Below are 19,537 nucleotides of genomic sequence, written 5' to 3'. Positions count from 1 at the left end.
CCAAAATGCACACAGAACATGATAGATCCCAGATACAATTTACAGACCTTACAAATCAGCATATCTAACAAAGATGCCCCAATTAGAGGTTTGAATGAATAGTGTGATATTCTCTCCCCCCCCCCCCAAGGAATTCCCCCCTGGCTGGGCCAAATCTCCAATTTACAGGCTGCATTCTAGAGAGGACCTTGGTTTCCCAAGATAGTGTAGGGTTTTCCAGCCTCCTACTACAAGGCCTTCAGGATGTTTGGTCTCCTGGCCTAACAGAACACTAGGACTATGATAAATTATCAGACTTAAGGAATTACAAGTATGCATGCTAAGTGTACTGAGGATACATAAAACTGATATATTAAAGAAAAGGCAAAAAAACATCTGGCATCAGAAGGAGGCTTACCACAGTAAGCAATACTGAGGCAGCAAAGAAAGCCCTGTAAGTGCTTATAATTAATTCTATATGCACAGCAGATGACACTATTTCTTCTTATAAGCTTTTTAGAAATTTGAATAAATTTATTAGATCAAAATTAACAAGAAATAATTTTACTGAAATGTTAACAATGCTACTAATCACTAAGTATCTGGCTAGGTAAAAAGCAAAACTATTTTAAGTATATACCAATAACTTCAGTTTAGTAGTTATTAGTTATCAGTAATAGGAGTCATTCATAGCTTTGAGTTGTCCAAGACAAGATTCAAAAAAGAAATACCGAAATTCTTGTTCCTCTTCATTGTCACTTTGCAGAAGATCATCATTCAGCTCTTCATCTGACAAGTCTGACTGATTCTAGGTTTCAAAAAAAGTCAATCATGAACACAAAGATACAAACTTAACTAAGTACTGAAGGCTAAATATTTTTCATGAAGAATACATCCCAAACTAAGACCATATCTTCAAAGAAATTACGTAATTCAGCAATAAAAATCACACAACACAAGATCACTAATCTTAAAATACATCTTTGACAATCCTAAGGAAATTTACAGAACTCAAATTTGTTTGTCTATCAACACTTTTTCACTAATGCATTCTCAAATATGGCCAAAGATGACACCTCACTTAAGACAGACCAGGAAGGAAGGAAGGTTAGCTCTTGTACACAGCCTTGTGACCTTGATACATTAGACAAGTCCAGAAAACACATGAATTGCAATTTCTAGAGAGAAGAAATAGGAGACTGGAGGAAAGGATATGATAAAGAAAACTGAAAAATCATGATTACTTTGTAAGAGAAGAAAAAACCTCCGAATTGGTCTCTCAAATTAAACAACTTTCAGTTGTTTCTTTTTTCAAATAATTACCCCCTAGGGAGAGATAACTGCAGTTCTGCTGAGTAACATTTCCAAACTCTAAGTAAAAGGGCCAGCGAGGTTACACAAAGATAGATTTATCTAAAAGTATACTGGGATGAGATTAAATAGAAGGAAGTTTAGCCTAAATAACTCAGGGAAAACTTTCTAAGAAATCCATTATTACCCCATCACATGAGTCCATACCCACAGATACTGCCCTGTAACATGGCAAATTAAACAGAATAAAAAAGGCACAAAAACTAGAATACACTGGAGAATCAAGTACTGGTTAGCATTCACATATATAATTTTTAAAGATAGGTAAGTAGCTTTATCACCTCCATTCAATACCAACCACTTCTGGTTTTGGTAACTGTGTAACAAACATCTGCAATCATTATCCTCCTGGAATTGTATCCTCTTTAAACCAGCACATGAGAATAAGGAACCTCCTATCTTTAATAGGAAATGGTTACAGAAGCTATAATAATTTCAAGAAGCTAACTTCCAACACTTAGAAGATGGTTATAAAAAACTACAATAAATTAAACTCAACTCTTAATATAGAGCTGGGTTTCTTAACAACCTATTCATCTCCAACTGGAACTTCAAAAACTACTTTCAAAATTAGTTCATTTAAAAGATAAAATATAGAAATAGGTGATCTGTCAATTTGATTTCTCAAACATGTCTTCTCCTATGGATATCTGGCAAATCCAAAGGTAAATTTAGCTCTTTTCCCACAGTTCAGTCCTGGAAATAGGTACCAGCAGGAAGAGTCTATAGCAGACATGGGGAAAACTTGTTTATGTTTCCCAGTTTTAGCTGCTGACATATTTTTCCCCTCACTTTAAAGGGGGAAAAATATGTTTCCTCATCAGACAACAAGGTAGCAGATCATGCACACTGAGTGTGAACTTTCACAGCCAACAATGACTGCTTTTTGATTTCCTCTCTGGTAAATACTGCTGGTATTTTGACAAGTGATTTTTAACAGCCAGGAAAGTGACACTTGGATTAAATTTTCCATCATGATAATTAGCATTCAGGAGACCTAACTGGGTTGAAAAGAAGTTTTTCGCTAAGTTTTATTTTAAAAAGTCACACTTGGAGGTATTTCACAAAAGGAACCAAAGCCCTGGGTGCAGAATGCTCTGGCAGTAAGGCAGACCTCAGGTACCTGTGGCTGTGCTTTGGGGAGGTGACTGTAAAATACATGAGGTCAAACCAAACACCTGAACTGTCTAAGCTGAACAACATGCACACTTTAATATCTGAAATAATTCACTTTAATGCACATCTCTTACCTTTTTTCCAGTCAGCAAATCCTCTCCAAGCAAGTCATCATCAAGTTCACTGCAAAACAACAAATTTAAGAAGCTGAACTTTACAAAACAAACCCAAAAACCTTACAGGGCATATGCCTTAAAAAACTGCCTCAAGGAGGATTGTTGCCAAGCCAGCACAAAGCCTATTTTAGCAAAGCATTCAGGGAATAAAAGGTTTTTACTTTTCGGTGAAACAACAGATCATACATATTAAATAAGTCTGCTATTGCACAGTCACTTCATTTCTATATGCTCTCCTTTCCATATTCCCTCAACTAAACACAACATAGGAACAGGCACAGCCAGCCAAAACACAGCCATTGTAGATCCTTCACTCCAAGGCCACTTGGACACACTGTCCAAACTCCAAATTGCTGATTTCCAGCTCCCCAGGGAGGACATGGGACAGGAATGTCCTGTAGGCTCAGTGTACAGGTCCCCATGTGGCCCAAGCTGCACTCAGCAAGGAGCTGGGAGCCTGGGAAGCTGCCTGGCTTGGGAGCCTGGACCTGTCCTGAAAGCCAGGCTTAGACTTTGATCTTGCATAAATACTTCATTTCCTCCTCCTCAAGTTGAGGGTAAGGTCAAACACATTTGTAGGGTGACAAAATCAAATGCATGTTTCATCAGTTCCATATTTGTGCCCCAAAATTCAGGAAGCACAGAAATATTGGCTTACAACACTTCTGCCATCACAGTGCAACTGCCCCATAAATACAATTCAGTGCAAGGAACTACATTCAAGGTGAGCTAAACTTCAGACAAACTGCTTAATTTCATTCCTCCTTCAGTGAAAGGACTATCTAGTGACAGGGATGACCAGATTCCCTTCAATAACAAATACTTGTTACTGACAAAACCATGTATTAGAATATGCATATCAATACTACAATGAGATGCCAGTGATTTGAAATATGAGCTGTACTTTCAGAGACTATTTCTACCTGACCACCTTAAAATAAAAAAAAAAAGAAACAAAACCCACCCCCCCTTAGGTAGTACATAAAACCCAAATCATCCCAAGTGAGAACAGCCTATATGAACTGGAAAGGAATTTGTGTAGGAGCTCCTTAGGACTACATGGCAAATGCTTGAAAATGGGGGGACAACCCCAAAATGTACAGCAGTTGGTTTTCAGATGGATCAATCTCTTTCAGAGCCAATTACTGTAGAGATAACATAGGAGGGAAGGGGTAGTGAGGGTTGTAAAACTCTTGTGGGCTAGGAAAGAACAAATGATACACCAAATAAGCCCTAAATAGGACATCAACATCAATATACAGAATTTATCCACTATTACTGATCACAAACAGGTCCAGGAATGACTGAACATTAACAAATAGCAATTGTTTTGTGCTCAATGGAATATTAAACAAAAACTGGGAGATAAGACATATCACACATTCCAAAGAGCAAACTGACTAGAATTTCAGCCTTTTCTTTTAGAGACAGGAGAGTCTATGGAACAGAAATGGCTGCAGAACAATTTCCTACTTCAATTTTGTCTCTTAAAAAAAAAAAGAAAACACTGATCTTTCCAACTGTCAGTAATCTGACAAATGCACCAAAATGTTTGAAAATATTTCCAGCACTATGGCCAACCATGACAGCTTTTAATAAAACTGCACTAGAGAAATTCCAAGAGATGGCAAGAGCATATGTTGCAGCAGCATTCAAAGATAAAAACCAAGTCTGGGTAGCAAGAAATTCAGATTAAGGAAAGGAATGCAAAAGAAAGTGAAAGATTAATTTAGTTATCTGAACATACCTAGGCCTATTTACCACATTATTAAAAGGATCCCTGAAGTGATTGTTTCAGAAAAAAAATAACATTTGATCTCCAAAATTAACTGCAAACATATTCTAGATTTTCAGAAACTCTGACCTATTGCTTGACAGTCAAAAAAAATTAACACTAGGATATAAATGAAGTTTGTATCAGAAGCAAAAAGTAGTTCACAGGGTGCCCTTCAAAACCTATTAAAAAATTAAATATCATTCAGTATTTTCATTGATAAATTAGAAAAAGAAAAATAACCATGAATAACTTTTTTAGTAAACAAAGTAACAGTGAAAAGGCTGCACAGTAAAGTGGAACTAAAAGTACACACCTATTCTAGTTCCAAAAGCATCTCACTCTTGCTATCATCAAGACACAAAAGTCTTAAAAGTCTTTCCAAAACCACAATACCAGGAAATACTGGGTTAAGATAATTTTGGGTTTGCTGCTCTCATAAGAAAGAGACAGATTTTCCTCCCCTTCCTCAACTCCCAATACCCAACATTTTCCTCACTGAATAAATTTAGCCTACTCAAATAAGAAAAAAATAACCCAAAAAAACCAAAACACCAAAAAAAAAAAAACCAAACCAAACCAAAACAAAACCAAAAAAAAAGCAGACAATAAAAAGTGGAAAATTTTCAGCCAGCATAGAGAAATCTCAAAGAGGGGTCTGAACAAGTGAATTTCAGCAAAAATCAGCTACTAAACCTGCCCTGTCATCTTGAAGGAGAGCACCAGAAATGCAGGCTTTTCCCAAACCCAAGCTTTGGGCTACTTAATGAGATAAATGTACAAATTAAGGTGATAAAGACGTCAGACTGGCCCTTTCAAGTCTCCAATTTCATAAGCATGCCTCATTAAACATGAGAAGTAGCAAGGACACAAATGTTTCAGGAAAAAAAACTTGGAAAAATGGGGAAAAGTCTCCAAGAACAATTTGTACTCCCAAATAACTGGGGCCTTCCAACTCTCAGTTAACACCCTCCAGGGTTTGAGAAAGGACAGAGATATGAAAATTCAACATTTAATTATATACGAAATAAATTACTACTAATAAATATATTACTTCTATATTCAAAATCTTATTATTTTAATTATTTAAGTGACTGGGGCATGGGACTCAGTCAAGTAACAACACAGCAGGAGCTGATGGTTGATGAGGATGTGTGACTACCAGAACTCCTCCATCTCTCCCTCCCAAATGATGCTTCAGTTGAAAACAACACATGAAGCATTAAAACACCAAGATTACTGTGTTCATCCAGCCTTTTTTCCATCTTTGAGAAATTATGTCCTACACTGAATTAGGCCAGGTAGGTAAAACTCCTAAGCAATTACATTAGGCAACATACCATGTACAGCATTTCTAATTGCCAAGACAACCACAGAACTCAACACCTACAAAGAGAGCTTTGCAATTTGAAGAGAATAATATTAACAAAAAAAATATTCCAAGACATACAAATAGCATTTTACTAGATACAGTTGTAAAATGAGATTTCTGAAATTATCAGCAAGATGAAACTCTAGAATCTTCTGCTCTGCAACTGAAACCACTTCCCTCACAATTTCACTACTGAATTTTTGATAATCTCTCTTAAATTAAATACAGCTAATAATAAACACATAAATGAAAACATTTTTCTAAAACTAAGTCCCTTTATACTTCAAAGTCCCAGCTCAGTGCAAAGACTCTAAAACTACTGTCAAGCCCTATTAAAACCACCTTTGCACAAGCAGAGTTTGCCACTGGGTAAAAGCTTCCAACTTCTGATGTAACAGCTGCTTGACTCTTTCAGATCTTATCAAGTGATGAGTAGGGAGCTAAACCTGAATGTGACCAGTCAGCAGCTAAGAGCCCACCCATTTATGCACCAAAGGCCAAAAGTTCAGAAAATATTCCAATACAAAACATTCTTCCTGCAATTTTAAGGTTTCTGAATGGCCAGTCCTGGGTACAGGAGGCAGCCCAGGAGAGTTCCAGCCTGAGCAAGTTATTTTAATTCCACTCTCAAAGCAGAGCAGCTCCTTGGTGCACCTCAGCTCCAACCCTCAAACAGCTGCACTGGGCTGAAAGAGAGCAGGCACTGCTCATCAGCAAACAGCAGAACACCTTGAATATACAGAGCTACTGCTCAAATTCCTCAGTCACATCCTCCTGCAGCAATGAAAACTACCCACTCAACCTAGCAGAACACCAAGAAAGAGGAAACTAATGCCTCTGGAATGACAATAAATGTAGAGCAGTTGATTTACTCCAAGGGCTCAGCTCAGTGGAAAACTACTTACAGTAAAATTTGTTTACTACAATCACTTGAGTGATTATTAGAGAAGACAGAAATCTACTTGGAATATTTTCTCCTTTTTAGAGTGAAAACCACTGGCAAAGTCTGAACAAGTCTATTACTAAAAAGGAATCATAGAAAAATGACAGAAATAAGTGAAATGTTTTCTCCCAGAAAGAGCAGATCAGTGTAGCTAGCAGCTTGATTCCTGTCTCATTAAAGAACACACATTCTCCCCCAAAACAACCCAGAGCACACACACTTCTCTATCTTTAGAACAGTCATATTGTTGAAGAAGCCCATGCCTAAGCTCTCTTCCTCTCTCCCAATTTAAAACTGAAGTAGAACTTTGAGAATAGGAATTTAAAGCTCAAAGTAGAAAAATTTAAGTATTAATTTAAACATTAAAGTAAAAAATATTTTAAAAATTAAGTTGGGAAAATTCAAGTACTAGCAAATTCTATTTAAACCACCTAGCTCTATTAAATATTTAAAAGCAAAACCAAAACATTAATTGCAAAATTACAAACCACAAATACTTTGTATTTATCCAATTTTTAAAGGCATCTCTTCACAATGCTCTATATTCCTCAAGGCAAGTACATGTTTGGCATGATCTAGCATTGGCTGACACATGCAAAACAACATCTTCATTAGAATCTAAATGTGCACTGCTCTAAATGTTAGAGTACAAAATGCCAGAATGGGAAAACAGAACAATGCAATTCAGCTTACAGAACTGAACATGGAAATATTCTACCTACCTGTCCCAGTCGTCATCTCCAGCTCTTCTTCTCCAAGACCTTTCTGCACCAGGCTTATCAAACTGATCAAAGTCATCATCTGTAAAAAAAAGTGACTACATTAAATAATCCTTACTGAAACTGAAGCACAGAATAGAACTCTCCAACTAGTTAGAAAGTGGGCTGTGTTCATTGACAGCACTGGGCACACTTGGGGAGTAACTTCCCAAAGATGTACAAAATTCACTGAGTTCTGGCTCTCCATTTATTCACAAAAGTCTTACAAATTCATATAATTACCCAATACACCTATACAAATGCATTACCTAACCCCACCTACCCCTGCTTCCCATTAAAATGTATTAAAATGAGTCCAAAGTTCTTTTTACACCTGCACAATCTCTTGGTTGAATTAAGTCAGTGGGCTTCCAAATGGGTCTGTGGTCTTCTGAGAGCACAGTGACCTTTTTAGTTCTGCCTTGCTGGCAGGCTTTGGACCCCTTGGCTATAGCTCAAGTTTCAGGGCCCAGGTGTAGGTCACAGTTTCTTCATTTTCACAATAGCTCCAAATATTTATCCTGCTTCTTCAAACACAGTAAGACAAGTAACTGATTTATATCCTTAGCCTTAACTACTCTATCTGCTAATAATTAACTATTCCCCATTACTTCTACTCTTCTTGGTATACTCTTAATCATTATAAATTGTTTCTATCCTCCTAACTAAATCTAGCTAAACTCTTAACTCTTTCAGTTTCTTTAAACCTTTGATTCCAAATGAAAGGTTGCCAAAGCAACCACACAGATGGGATTTTCTGAGTGGGTAGAGGAGTGTGCACGTTGTTTAGAAGATGCAAAACCACCTTTTTCTACTTTTCAATTAGCATGAAGAAAACAGACAAATACCAGCATAGAATTACAGAATCATTAAGATTGGAAAAGACCTGTAAGATTGCCAAGTTCAACCACCAACCATGTTCACCATTAAAACATGTCCTCAAGTGCCATATCCACGTTTTTGAACCTTTCCAGGGATGATGACTTCACTTCCCTGGGAAGGCTGTTCCAAAGCTTTACAATCCTTTCCAACACGCAATCTAAACCTCCCTTGGCACAACTTGAGGCCTTTTCCTCTCATCCTGTTATCCCTTGTTACCTGGGGTAAGAGACAGACCCACCTGGCTACAGCCTCCTCTCAGAGAGATAAGGTCCCCCTGAGCCTCCTTTTCTCCAGGCTGATCCCCCCAGCTCCCGCAGCTGCTCCTTGTCAGACTTGTGCTCCAGACCCTGCACCAACTTCCCTGCCTTCCTCTGGACACAATCCAGCACCTCAGTGTCTTTCTTGTAGTGAGAGGTCCAAAACTGAACACAGGATTTGAGGTGTGGCCTCACCAGAATCAAGGAAAAAGGATGATCACAGCCTTTGCCTTGCTGGCCACACACACAAACCAAGATGCCCTTCTTGGCCACCTGGGCACACTTCTGGCTCATGGTCAGCCACTATCAACCAACATCTCCATGCTTCAACAATAAAAAACCCCAGAATGTACTACACAGCTTTGCCTCTTCTCACTGTTGCAACAAGGATCACCTAAAGGAAACAGAGCATGAGCTAAATCATGGGCAAAATCTGCCAGTGAAGGTCATTCCAGAAACAGCAGCTCCCCAGAAATACATGGAACTGAGATGCAGTGGAGGTGAAGATAACATCATCTGCCAAATCTCTGCTTGCCTTGGAGGCCACAAGCTCATCCACTAACACTGAGCCTGCAAAGGCAATGTGAAAATAGGAGTGAACATCAGGACAGCACAGGGCAGGTCAGCAGCAGCAATGCACACAAGAGGGAAGTCAGGTGGAAAAACCATCAGTCATCTCAACTGGGGCAGTAAAACCACCAGAAGTCACTCAAGCAGGTTACACTCTGTACCTAAACATGCATTTGCCTTCCAAGAAACAACTGCTGCTCCATATTTCTCTCAATAAATACCCTAATTTAGCCCACCACTTCCTCTTGCATAGCTTAGTTTGCAAATGACAACTTTGCTACTGAAATATGTAAAAACTTCCATTTCTCTGCAAGAATATGCAAAGGTCATTTGCTCTGTTCAGACATCATGTCTTGTCACCAGGAAACTGGAAGCACATACCCTCACATACCCTCACCCTCCACTCTCCCCTTCTCTGACCGCAGCCCAACAGAGAATGCACAGCTGGATTCACTCTCTGTTCACACATTTTAACAACGTGGGTAACAATCCAACAAGTGGACAAAAGTTATGCTCAACAGAGGGAAACCTGCTGCAGTTGAATGGCCTGCAAAATACAGCCTGCAAAGACAAAATCCAATCCTTGCAGTCTGACACTGAATTGGGATTGCTAAAATGCCATAAATCCACTCACCCTCCTGAGTCTATTTGCATTCAACTCTTTGACCAAGTACACTGCCAAGGAACAACTGTTTTATTGAACTGTGTTTTTTGGTTGGTTGGTTTCTTTAATAAATATCCAAAACCAAATCTGTCTTCAGCTCCTTAAACTCAGCCCAGTATCCTTAAGTGAATATTTCCCATATACAATGACAAACCTACTCACTTCTCACTCCATCTTATCAAAATATCAGTGTTAGTGACTGATGGAAGTTTAAAAGAAGGTAAAAACGTTAAAAAGAGAAAATCCAGATCTTGCAACATCACTGTATTAAGAACATTCAAACCAGAAATTTCAATCATAAATAGCTATGAAAGAAAGAATGATCAGTATGAATTATGATACAACAGAGGACAAGTGTGGCAACTCTTTTATTTTGAAACAGTAGCTAGAAATAATTCCCCTTGATGAGGTTCTCCCCTTTACTATCAATAGATATGTCTATATTTTATCTTTTATATTTTAACTGACTTGCATAATCTAAAGCCATTGAAAACAGTTGTTTTACAGGTCTCTGCTCAAAAATCTCCATATTGCAACCTCCTATTCCAATTTCACTCACAGAGGAAAATCAAACAAATACACAAGTATTTCCCATCTTCCTCCTGAACACTAAATTAACTAATTCTGTGGTCTCTGTGGGGGAAAAAAAAAGGTCACATTGCTCTCTTTATGGTCACTCAAAACCATGCTGCAGTGCCTGTCTTAGTGCACCGACATTTCAAGGGCACGAACATCCTACACTGACACTATTCTTACAGCTGGATTACAGTAATCCACTGACTTGATGTAACCACCACCAAAGATTATTTTTTAAGGTAAAGCAACTGGTTTGGCAGCAACACAAATAACGAGTGTCCAAATATTGCCTAACACAGCTCAAGAAAATTATCACCAGGAAGACTGTAAATTCTTTTTAAGGTGTGCCTGCTTGCAAGATATATTTTTTCATTTCAGGCACCCCTTTAGCACTAGAGCTGCATTATAAACCAGGAGCACTTGAAGATCCTTCACACAATCCTTCCAGAGATGGACCTTCACATCAGCCAGTTTAAATCTAGACAACACAAAATTACACACCAAACCTTTCTTCTCTCCACAGCACAGTGAAACACTTTTTGATAGAACTCATGGCTGACTTTTCCACCTAGATATCAAAGTTTCACAGCCATAAAAATGTTTCAACCTATTACTACTGCTAGTGAAGAAATTATAACAAAGGACAGTCCAAGTTCCTGGCAAGTTTCTGAACCCGGAAAGTGTGGACCTGAACTCTCACCACTCAGCCAACATCATGAACCTCTATGCTCCAGCTCTTCCAACCCCTCCAAATTTCTTACATCTTACTTCTTATTTATGAGCAACTTCTACCAAAATTCAGAGCTGAACTGCATCCAGCAAAGCTCCTTTCCCAAGTGCCCTCCAGCAGGATGCACACAAAATCCTCAAAATGACTGGTGCATTTGCCTTAGTGACCACACCTTGCAAGAACTGCTCCTCACGTCCCCTTCACCTCCCTGTTCTCATCTCAACACACATGATATAAAGATCTTTGGGACAGAAGGAGACAGCTTTTCTTTTTTATGCTTATTTGTTCTGTGACAGCTGACACTGAGTGTTACAAATTATGCCATTTTGACATTAAGGACTGTCAGAGCCCAGAGCAGGTCGTAGCTTTTCTTTAGAAAAGGAAGTCACAACAGTTACACACAGCATTCTATGCCAGCTTTATTTGTGAGACAGCAGCTCTGAAATGGATTCAGGCCTTGCACCTGCAATGTGCTGTGATACCTAACAGTGCTCATGAGGCATCATTTTCTCTCCACTTCTGAAACCACACAGACATTTCTTTTTCTTTGACCTGTCTAGGCAATAACAACATAAAATACCAGTAAATAACAATCAATGTAACATTTATAGCTGCTTCTCCTTGAGAAACTTTTATGTCAATGTTTGTGTCACAGGTGGTAAAACGCCTGTAAAACATTAACTTGTACAGAAATAAAATCACTCGGCATCAGCAGAGTTCATAACCACTGAAAGCAACAGCCAAAGTTTAATTTTTTTTTAAAAAATAATTCTCAGTATTACTGTGTGGAAGATGGTAGGAAAAAAATGGATGATGGAAATCCATGAAAATAAGGGTTTAAAGCATTCAAATGCCTATGGCAGGGAAGAAGTTCTGTATCTCTTGCAGCACTGGTACACAGCAATTGTTGCTAAGACACGCCAGGCACTGGCCACAGCTCCTCCTCCAGCAAAGCTCACCAAGATGATGTTTGTGCATCAGCTGGGTACCAACTGGAAAATGCTGATAGGTGATCTCTAAACACATTAAGCCCCCTCTGATTTCCAGGCAAAATCAGCAAGTAAACCAAAAAAAACGCACAGCAAACCAAAAGAGACCTATGGAACACTAAAAAAAGCATGAAGTGAATAAGGAAGCAGAACAGGCCCGTTAAAGAGGGAAAACCAAGGCAACCCACAACTTGGCTCTTCCTAAAGTGGCAGGGAAGTGTCAGGATGCTGCAGAGAAGGACTAATGCTGGCTGATTTGTCAGAGCAGCCTGTCATGCAAGGCTCTGGCCAGCTGTGAAGCACAATAAACACAAACACACTTGGGCCCCTGTGGCATTCACATTCTCTGAAAAATCCCTTTGCCCAGGATTTTCCTCCTGGGAAGCTGAGAAGCCTCAGAGAAAAGGAAAACAATTCTGATCTCATTTGCTTCTCTTATGTTGTGCTCACATATGGAATGTGTTTGGAGATTGTTTCATTGGATTCTCCTGTGAGTTGTTTTCACTCTGGCCAATCAGGGCCAAGCTGTGTTGAGACTCTGGAGAGAGTCACGAGTTTTCATTATTATCTTTTTTAGTATTTAGTAAGTATCCCTTTTGTATTCTTTAGTAGTTTAGTATAATATTCTGTAATATAATATAGTATTATAGAGTAATAAATTAGCCTTCTGAGAACATGGAGTCAAATTCTTCATTCCTGGCTTCATTGGGGCATCTCCAGCAAATCCAACAGGCCCCACACTAAAAGGCTCCTGTTTTATTGATATTTACCCTGGTGCTGCACCAGCAGTGCTCCAAGTTGTTCCATACAGCTTATGATCTGGTTTTATGATATATGGCCAAAACTGGTATCTTTTTTCCTGTTCAATAAGAACAGATCATCCACATCAGAAATCCACAAAATACAAGCCTCATTTCTTCTCTGGCTGTGCTGATGGCAGTTTCTAACTCTGTGGACACCCCTTCAATAAAATCCTCACTAATTTTTTGTGTAAAATGGAAGTCTTAGGCTGCACAGTCAAGTCTCACAAGCGTAGGAGGTGAATCAGCAGAACACTGCAGAGCTCTTAACATCTTCAAATGGTACTAAGAGCCTGAAAAGGTAGTCACACATAGCAACTGTTGCTACGATGGAGTATTTTACTGCAGTGACATGGCCAAGACTTCTGGAGGAAGGAAAACATTTGACAACTGCATTTTCAGTCCTCCCAGACCTACACCTAAAAGCTTTCTGGAACACTAACCAGATGCTGTCTCACAAACCTGAAGAATTCAAAATTCTACGTTCTGGTTTGCTTCAGCATTACACTTTCATGAACACAAAGCTTATTATCGAAGTTTTATGCACTGAAGACTTCTCCTGATTGAAAACAAGATGGAGATGCCACAATGATCCTATAATTCAATGGATAAAAAAGTCCTACACACTCTTTATTCAACAGGTCTTTCAATGAAGTGACTAAAATTCACTGCTTTGGGGCAAAATAAAAATAAACCAAATATGATTCTTTGATAGGTAAGGGAGCCAGTAAAATAAAAAAATGAAAAAGAAAATAACAGAAAATTAGAGAAGAAAAGGTCATTTACCACATGAAAAACACCATTTCAATGTTTTTCAAATAATACTGAATATAACAAGCCCATCTTGCTCTATCCCATTCAAAACACTAAACATGACAACTTGGCAGCATTTCAAGAGCAAGACTCCAGCTTAAAAACATTTTACCAGATTGTTTTTATGTAATAACATATTTCTACAAAATATATTTCTGCATATTTCATTGTTAAAGGTTACAAAACAGACAGGAATTGTAAAAACTTGATTTTCTGCACCTGAGTACACCATGTGATAACAGCTAAACAGTGAACTGAATTTTGGTATCTCTTGCCATGCAACACAAAAAACAGGTTTCATGAGCAATGTGTGTGCCTGTAGCACAGGCTGGCAAGGTAACTGTACTGTTAACATCAGTTTAACAGAAACTTCTGGTAACAAATCCTGACAGCATCTGGCAGGAAAAAAACCATGAGGTCAACAGGAATTTCTAAATCCAAGTCTGTGCTACAAACCCAACACTTCATGAAGCCCACTATAAATCCAGTCCCACTTATTACAAAATAATCAACCTTCCTACACCATCACAAAAATCATGTTCAGCCTCACTACCACATTATGCACAAATACACCACACTGAAACACAAACAGTTCAGTTTATCTGTTCGGGGACAGATACCAGACAGCCTTGATATTGGTAAACAATTACTCATAGAAGCCCTAAGTACTCGGTGACTAAGTATAACAACCCAACAACTGCCCAACACGTTCCTCAATTAGTGTATTTCATGTTTTGTTTCCAAATTATTTCTGTAGACAAAGTTTAGCTTCCTCAAAGACATAAAGCAAAATAAGGTACTACAGGAGAGAAATTATTTTTATCTTCTTATAACCAACTTTTTTTTTTAGAGTTTGTATGCAAAGCAAGTCACTAGCAGTATGCAACATCAGAATTATGATATGCTGTCTGGAATTGAAATTTCTTAATCAATGCTTGAAAGAAATAGGGCCTCTTCTTCCTTTTCTTTTTTAATTAATAAACTACATCTAAACCCAAAAATACCAAGTCACAGAAAAAAATCTACTTTCAAAGTCTGATTGAAGTAGAAAATATATTTGCTTTGGAAAACCAAAAGTGCCATAGTCTTTGTATTACAAATGCTGAACAGTGAAGGAAAGCTGAGAGCTTAAATGAAATCCACATAAGCTTGGTTCCTAAATGGATTTGGACACTGATGAGAAAATGCAACTCTCCAGAAACTCTCCAGCATCCTTCAGAGCAAGCAAAAGTTATAGTTAAAATTGAAGCTGCATCACAGCACAACATAACACAGGGTGAATCACATCACTTACTTGGAAGTTTTTTGGTCAAGCCTCTGAAAGCCATCATCTTAAATTATTCTGACAACAAATTCTATGTGATCTAAAATCTGAGGTGTAGTATTTGATGCAAAATAGTTTGGCCTGGCTTTTGTAAAAACAACTGATACTAAGGCTATGTTTATTTCAGATGACTTGAAAAGAGAAGACATTCAGAAGAGTGAGACCTTGTCAAAAAAGCAGAGATTAAACATTGCTGTGTTTAAAGGACAGCTCCCTGCCTCAAGTACACTACTCAGCACTGGTTTCTGGCACTAGCCCCTAGTACAATACTACATACAACACAGGTGCACAGGTTCTTGGTACACCCTGAGCATATTATTTCATGAACTGTAAACTCTTTAGACCTCTAAGACATGGAGTTTTAATGTGTGCATCACCCAGGCACAAATGTAGAATCCATTTCCAGTCCCTGGAGGCCACTGCTGAATAGCCTGAAGCTCAAGTTCAACTGAATCTGTCACCCTGGACAATTTCTACTGCATCCTTGGACAGTGATCCACAACACACAGAACCTACCACACATGCTGTGCTAGCAGGATCAGCTTTGCTCCACTTTTTATCAACTGCTTCACAAGAGGCCTTTAAAGCCCTGACATTGCTGAGAGTGCAACAGCAGACCTCAAACATGCTCAGGTTCAGTGAAGCTGCTGACAGCCTCAGAGGTAAAGAAACACCCATTCTGCTACTGACCATGCAAGACTTCCAGCAGGAAGGGACACATCTGTCAATGGACCCTCTCCAACTCCTCCTCCACCCCATCCCATGTCATGACTCACAACCCCAAGACATCTCCACCCAAAGTCTTCCAGGCTACTGATGTTCATCAGAAGTAAACTAATCCAAAAAGAAAATTTACAATAATTTTCCCTTACTGCAGTATGGCAGAAAATGAAAAGTTTCTCCTTGCTTTGTTTTGAACATGGTTTGTTGCTTAACCTCTCCCTAAATGAGACTAATATCTAGCTGCACACTGACTCCAGAAATATCAATATAAATATCAAGAAAAAATGTCAGCATTTATACAAAATGGTTGTTACCTTATATGATCATTAAACCATGCAGAAGTCCAGGTTTGAAGGGACCCTCCAACACCACTTGGTCTCCCATGAAAAAGGGAGCCTAGAGGAGATAATTTATCTAGCACCCTGTCCAAACATATCCCAAAAGCCTCCAGCAACAGAGCTTCCATCATGTCCCTGAGGAAATTTTTCCAGTGACTGATTATCCTCCCTGTTAAAAGTGTCTTTCTTGTAGCAAGTGAAGCCTCTCCTGGTGCAATTTGTAGCCACTGTCCCTCACCTGCTCTGCATGGATCCTGGTGAGGAGAATGCCTCGATCCTCTCTATACTCACCTTTAAAGATTATGTTACTCAACACTCAGTGTTTCCTCTGGTTCTGTTTTTGTGTGTAAAATTGGAACAAAGTTTGGGAACCAGTGCCTTATCGATGAGCAACTATGAGCCCTCAAGGTCCCTCATCACTTGCACACTCACCTCAACTTCTCATGTTTCAACATGCAGCCATTCTACAGCTTGAAGCAGGTTGGATCAGGCTGATTAGCTAAAGAATTTGCAAACTATTATGCAACTGTGAATTACTCCCAGAGACCTCACAGACCATCACTTCAAAATTTTCTGGTTTGTGAAACCCAACACCAAAAGAGCCTCAACCTTCATCCTTAGAAAGCTTTGCTGCACCAACACATCTGGTCACAGAAGTACTTGTGAATTATTTATTCCAAAGAATCACACCAGTATTTCCCCAAAACTTGAAAAACTATAAATGAGCAATGAGTCCATACATGCTGTCCAACAGACACATCACCTTCCTTCCATCAAATACACTGAAATGTTCAGCCAAAACAGACATTTCACATTTCATTCTCAGCCCTGTAACACACCCTTACAGAGGACTTAAACTTTAATCTGCATCCTCAAAGCCAAAACTATCCAATTTTGTCAGCTGTCATGATACAATGTCAAATTAACACTAATTTATATTCCCAACACCTATTTTGTACTATTTTACCAATCATTAGCCTGCTTTTTTTTTTTCTTTTAAGAAAGCAGAGGGGTGCTGTTATGCCCATATTTTAAAGTCTTTTCCTCACCCCAAAAATTCAAAAACTAAATTCCAAACATTAATTTCTACAGTTAAAACTTTAAAACAACCAAAACCACTTAGTTTGGGGCTTCTTTCACATGCTACCACTACTGAGTTTAGACAGCAGTCCCCTCCCAAAAACAGCTGCATATTCCTTTTCTGTAAGTCCTAGGCTTTCTTGACTGGGCTTTAAAAATGTATTTAACAACCTCAACCAGGAATTTTCCCTGAGTAGTCACATGGACCACATAAGTGTGTGACCTGTGGGTTCCTCCATTCAGCAAGTGTTGCACCAAGAGTAAACAAACACTGTCTATATGGGGCAGGGACCATATTTAAGTGGCCACCATTTACTGATGAGCACAGTGTGAATGCTGAACAAACAACTGCTTGTGCCCACTTAAAAAAACAAAGGGATCCCAATTCACCCCCGGACACAAATGGGAACTCCACAACAACAAAAATCAGCCTTGAAATGGCAGTTTCACCACTTTCTTGAAGGTTGCCTGCTGCAGTACATGAAAGCACGTTCATTCAGCTTGAAGCAGTTTTAAACATGAGAACCAAAATGCTTCAAAAGTGAAACTTTACTTAAATTATTCTATCCTCAAAATACCACAAAAACTTCCACCTAGCACATGAATGGCAACCTTACTTCCACATCACAAGTGGAACCACAGACCTGAACCACAGAAATTAGCACAAAGACTTTTGAAAAGTAACTCAAATATTGCAGTATATTTAATCCTATTACAACAATGCTCAAGGTATTAAAATATTTGCTGTTTTACCAGTAGTGCTGTCCTTCCTAGCCTTCTTCCCAAACTCAAATCCTAAATTTGGGAATTTCTTAGTAACATTTACCTTTATGTACGGCAAGACTTCCCATAAAAATGTAATTATGGATAAAAATGTAATTATGGTTATATTCCTAGTTACCCATCAAATCAACCATGGAGCACAGTCAGACCCCTCAGCTGAGTGAGCACTGAACCAACCACTCCTCTCCTCCTCGACAACAACTTACAGAGACTAAATCACCAAAAACTTTTGTACAGACAAGGACAAGTGGGTCAACTGACCACTCTGATCAGCCTTTATCAAAAACTGCTACTCCTAATGAAAGCAAGCACAGAAACACACAAATCCTCTTAACTTTATCACTCCTGAAGACTCCAGAAAAACCCCTGAAAGACTTTCTTTTAATCACCCAACCAAATGTTCTCATTTTAAAGTCTGCGTAATCAGAACCACAGAGCTGTCTATTAAAATGCCATGTGTACAAGTATCTGTATTCATGCAGAAGCACAGTGGAACAAACACTTCAGAGTCTTGGAGTCAAACACTGACTTCATTTTACACTTCTCAAGTGAGATCCTCTACTTCGTGATAGTCTTCGAAATAAATTATAGCTATGCTGCAGATTAAAGACGTGTTACTCGAGCCACACACCTGTACCAGTAAAAACTATGTGAAAAAATACCAATCATCCCTAGAGGTGTTTAAAGAACGACTGGACATGGCACTTAGTACCGTGGTTTAGTTGATACGGTGGTGTTCGGCCATAGGTTGGAGGGAGCGGTCTCACAGATGTTTTCCATCCTAACTGACCCTGTGAATGTCTTTCACTAAAACCCACCCACGTCCCCCGAAGGCCCCGCACCCGCGGCGAGGCCGCTGTCCCTACGGGCCCTACCCCGCCGAGCGGCCGCAGCCGCTCCCTGCCATGGCCGGTCCCAGGACCGGAACGGCGCTGCCAGGACCCCGCGGTGCCAGGGCCGCTCCTTCTCCCCCCGATCCGCGCCCCCAGCCCCGGCCACGCGGGACGCGCCGCCCCCAGCCGCGCCCGCGGCAGCGCCTAGGCCCCGGGTGGGCCCCACCAGGCCCGCGGTCCCCTCACCCCGCCGGCCGCGCCGCCCCGAGCCGGCCCCGCTCCCCCGGGCGCGGCCCCAGCACCCACCTGCGCCTCCTCCCAGCGCGGCAGCCATGGCTCTTCGGCCGGCCCAGGCGGCGGCGGGTCGCAGCAGCGCCGCGGTGCCGCCCGCCGGAGCGGCGGGTGCCGGTGCCGCGGCGAAGGACGCGGGCGAGGGGCCGGGAAGGGCTCGGATTCAGCGCCCGGCGGGCCCCGCTCCCGCCGCCGGAGAACAACAAACTAGCACGACATGGCGGCCGCCACCGCCGTCGCCGCCGCGCTGCATGCTGGGACGGTGGCGGACCTCGGGCCCTCCCTCCGCGGCGGGGGCGGGCGGGCGGCGCGCGCCGCTGGTTGGTCAGGCCGGCGCCCCCCGCGCGTGCGCGGGGCGGGAGGGCGGGGCGCGTGCGCGGCGGGCGGGGCGCGTG

General features: G+C 40.4%; 1 protein-coding gene across 4 annotated transcripts in view; it reads right to left on the bottom strand.

Moving 5' to 3' along the window:
- The window catches only part of RBM33 (RNA binding motif protein 33), a 97,688-nt gene extending 78,430 nt beyond the window's left edge, over positions 1 to 19,258 (bottom strand). For all 4 annotated transcript variants that reach the window (XM_066551058.1, XM_066551066.1, XM_066551074.1 and 1 more), the window contains exons 1-4: positions 19,158 to 19,258; positions 7,454 to 7,532; positions 2,601 to 2,649; positions 711 to 787 (exon numbers count right to left, since the gene is read on the bottom strand). In XM_066551058.1, the coding sequence (XP_066407155.1) occupies positions 711 to 787; positions 2,601 to 2,649; positions 7,454 to 7,532; positions 19,158 to 19,185 (233 nt within the window). In that variant the 5' untranslated portion in view covers positions 19,186 to 19,258. The remainder of the gene's footprint in view (positions 1 to 710; positions 788 to 2,600; positions 2,650 to 7,453; positions 7,533 to 19,157) is intronic.
- Between the last annotated feature and the right edge of the window lie 279 nt (positions 19,259 to 19,537).

The sequence above is a fragment of the Molothrus aeneus genome, chromosome 1 (genome assembly GCF_037042795.1).
Source record: "Molothrus aeneus isolate 106 chromosome 1, BPBGC_Maene_1.0, whole genome shotgun sequence".
Classification (NCBI taxonomy): domain Eukaryota; kingdom Metazoa; phylum Chordata; class Aves; order Passeriformes; family Icteridae; genus Molothrus; species Molothrus aeneus.
This window is presented reverse-complemented; position numbering and strand designations above follow the sequence as displayed.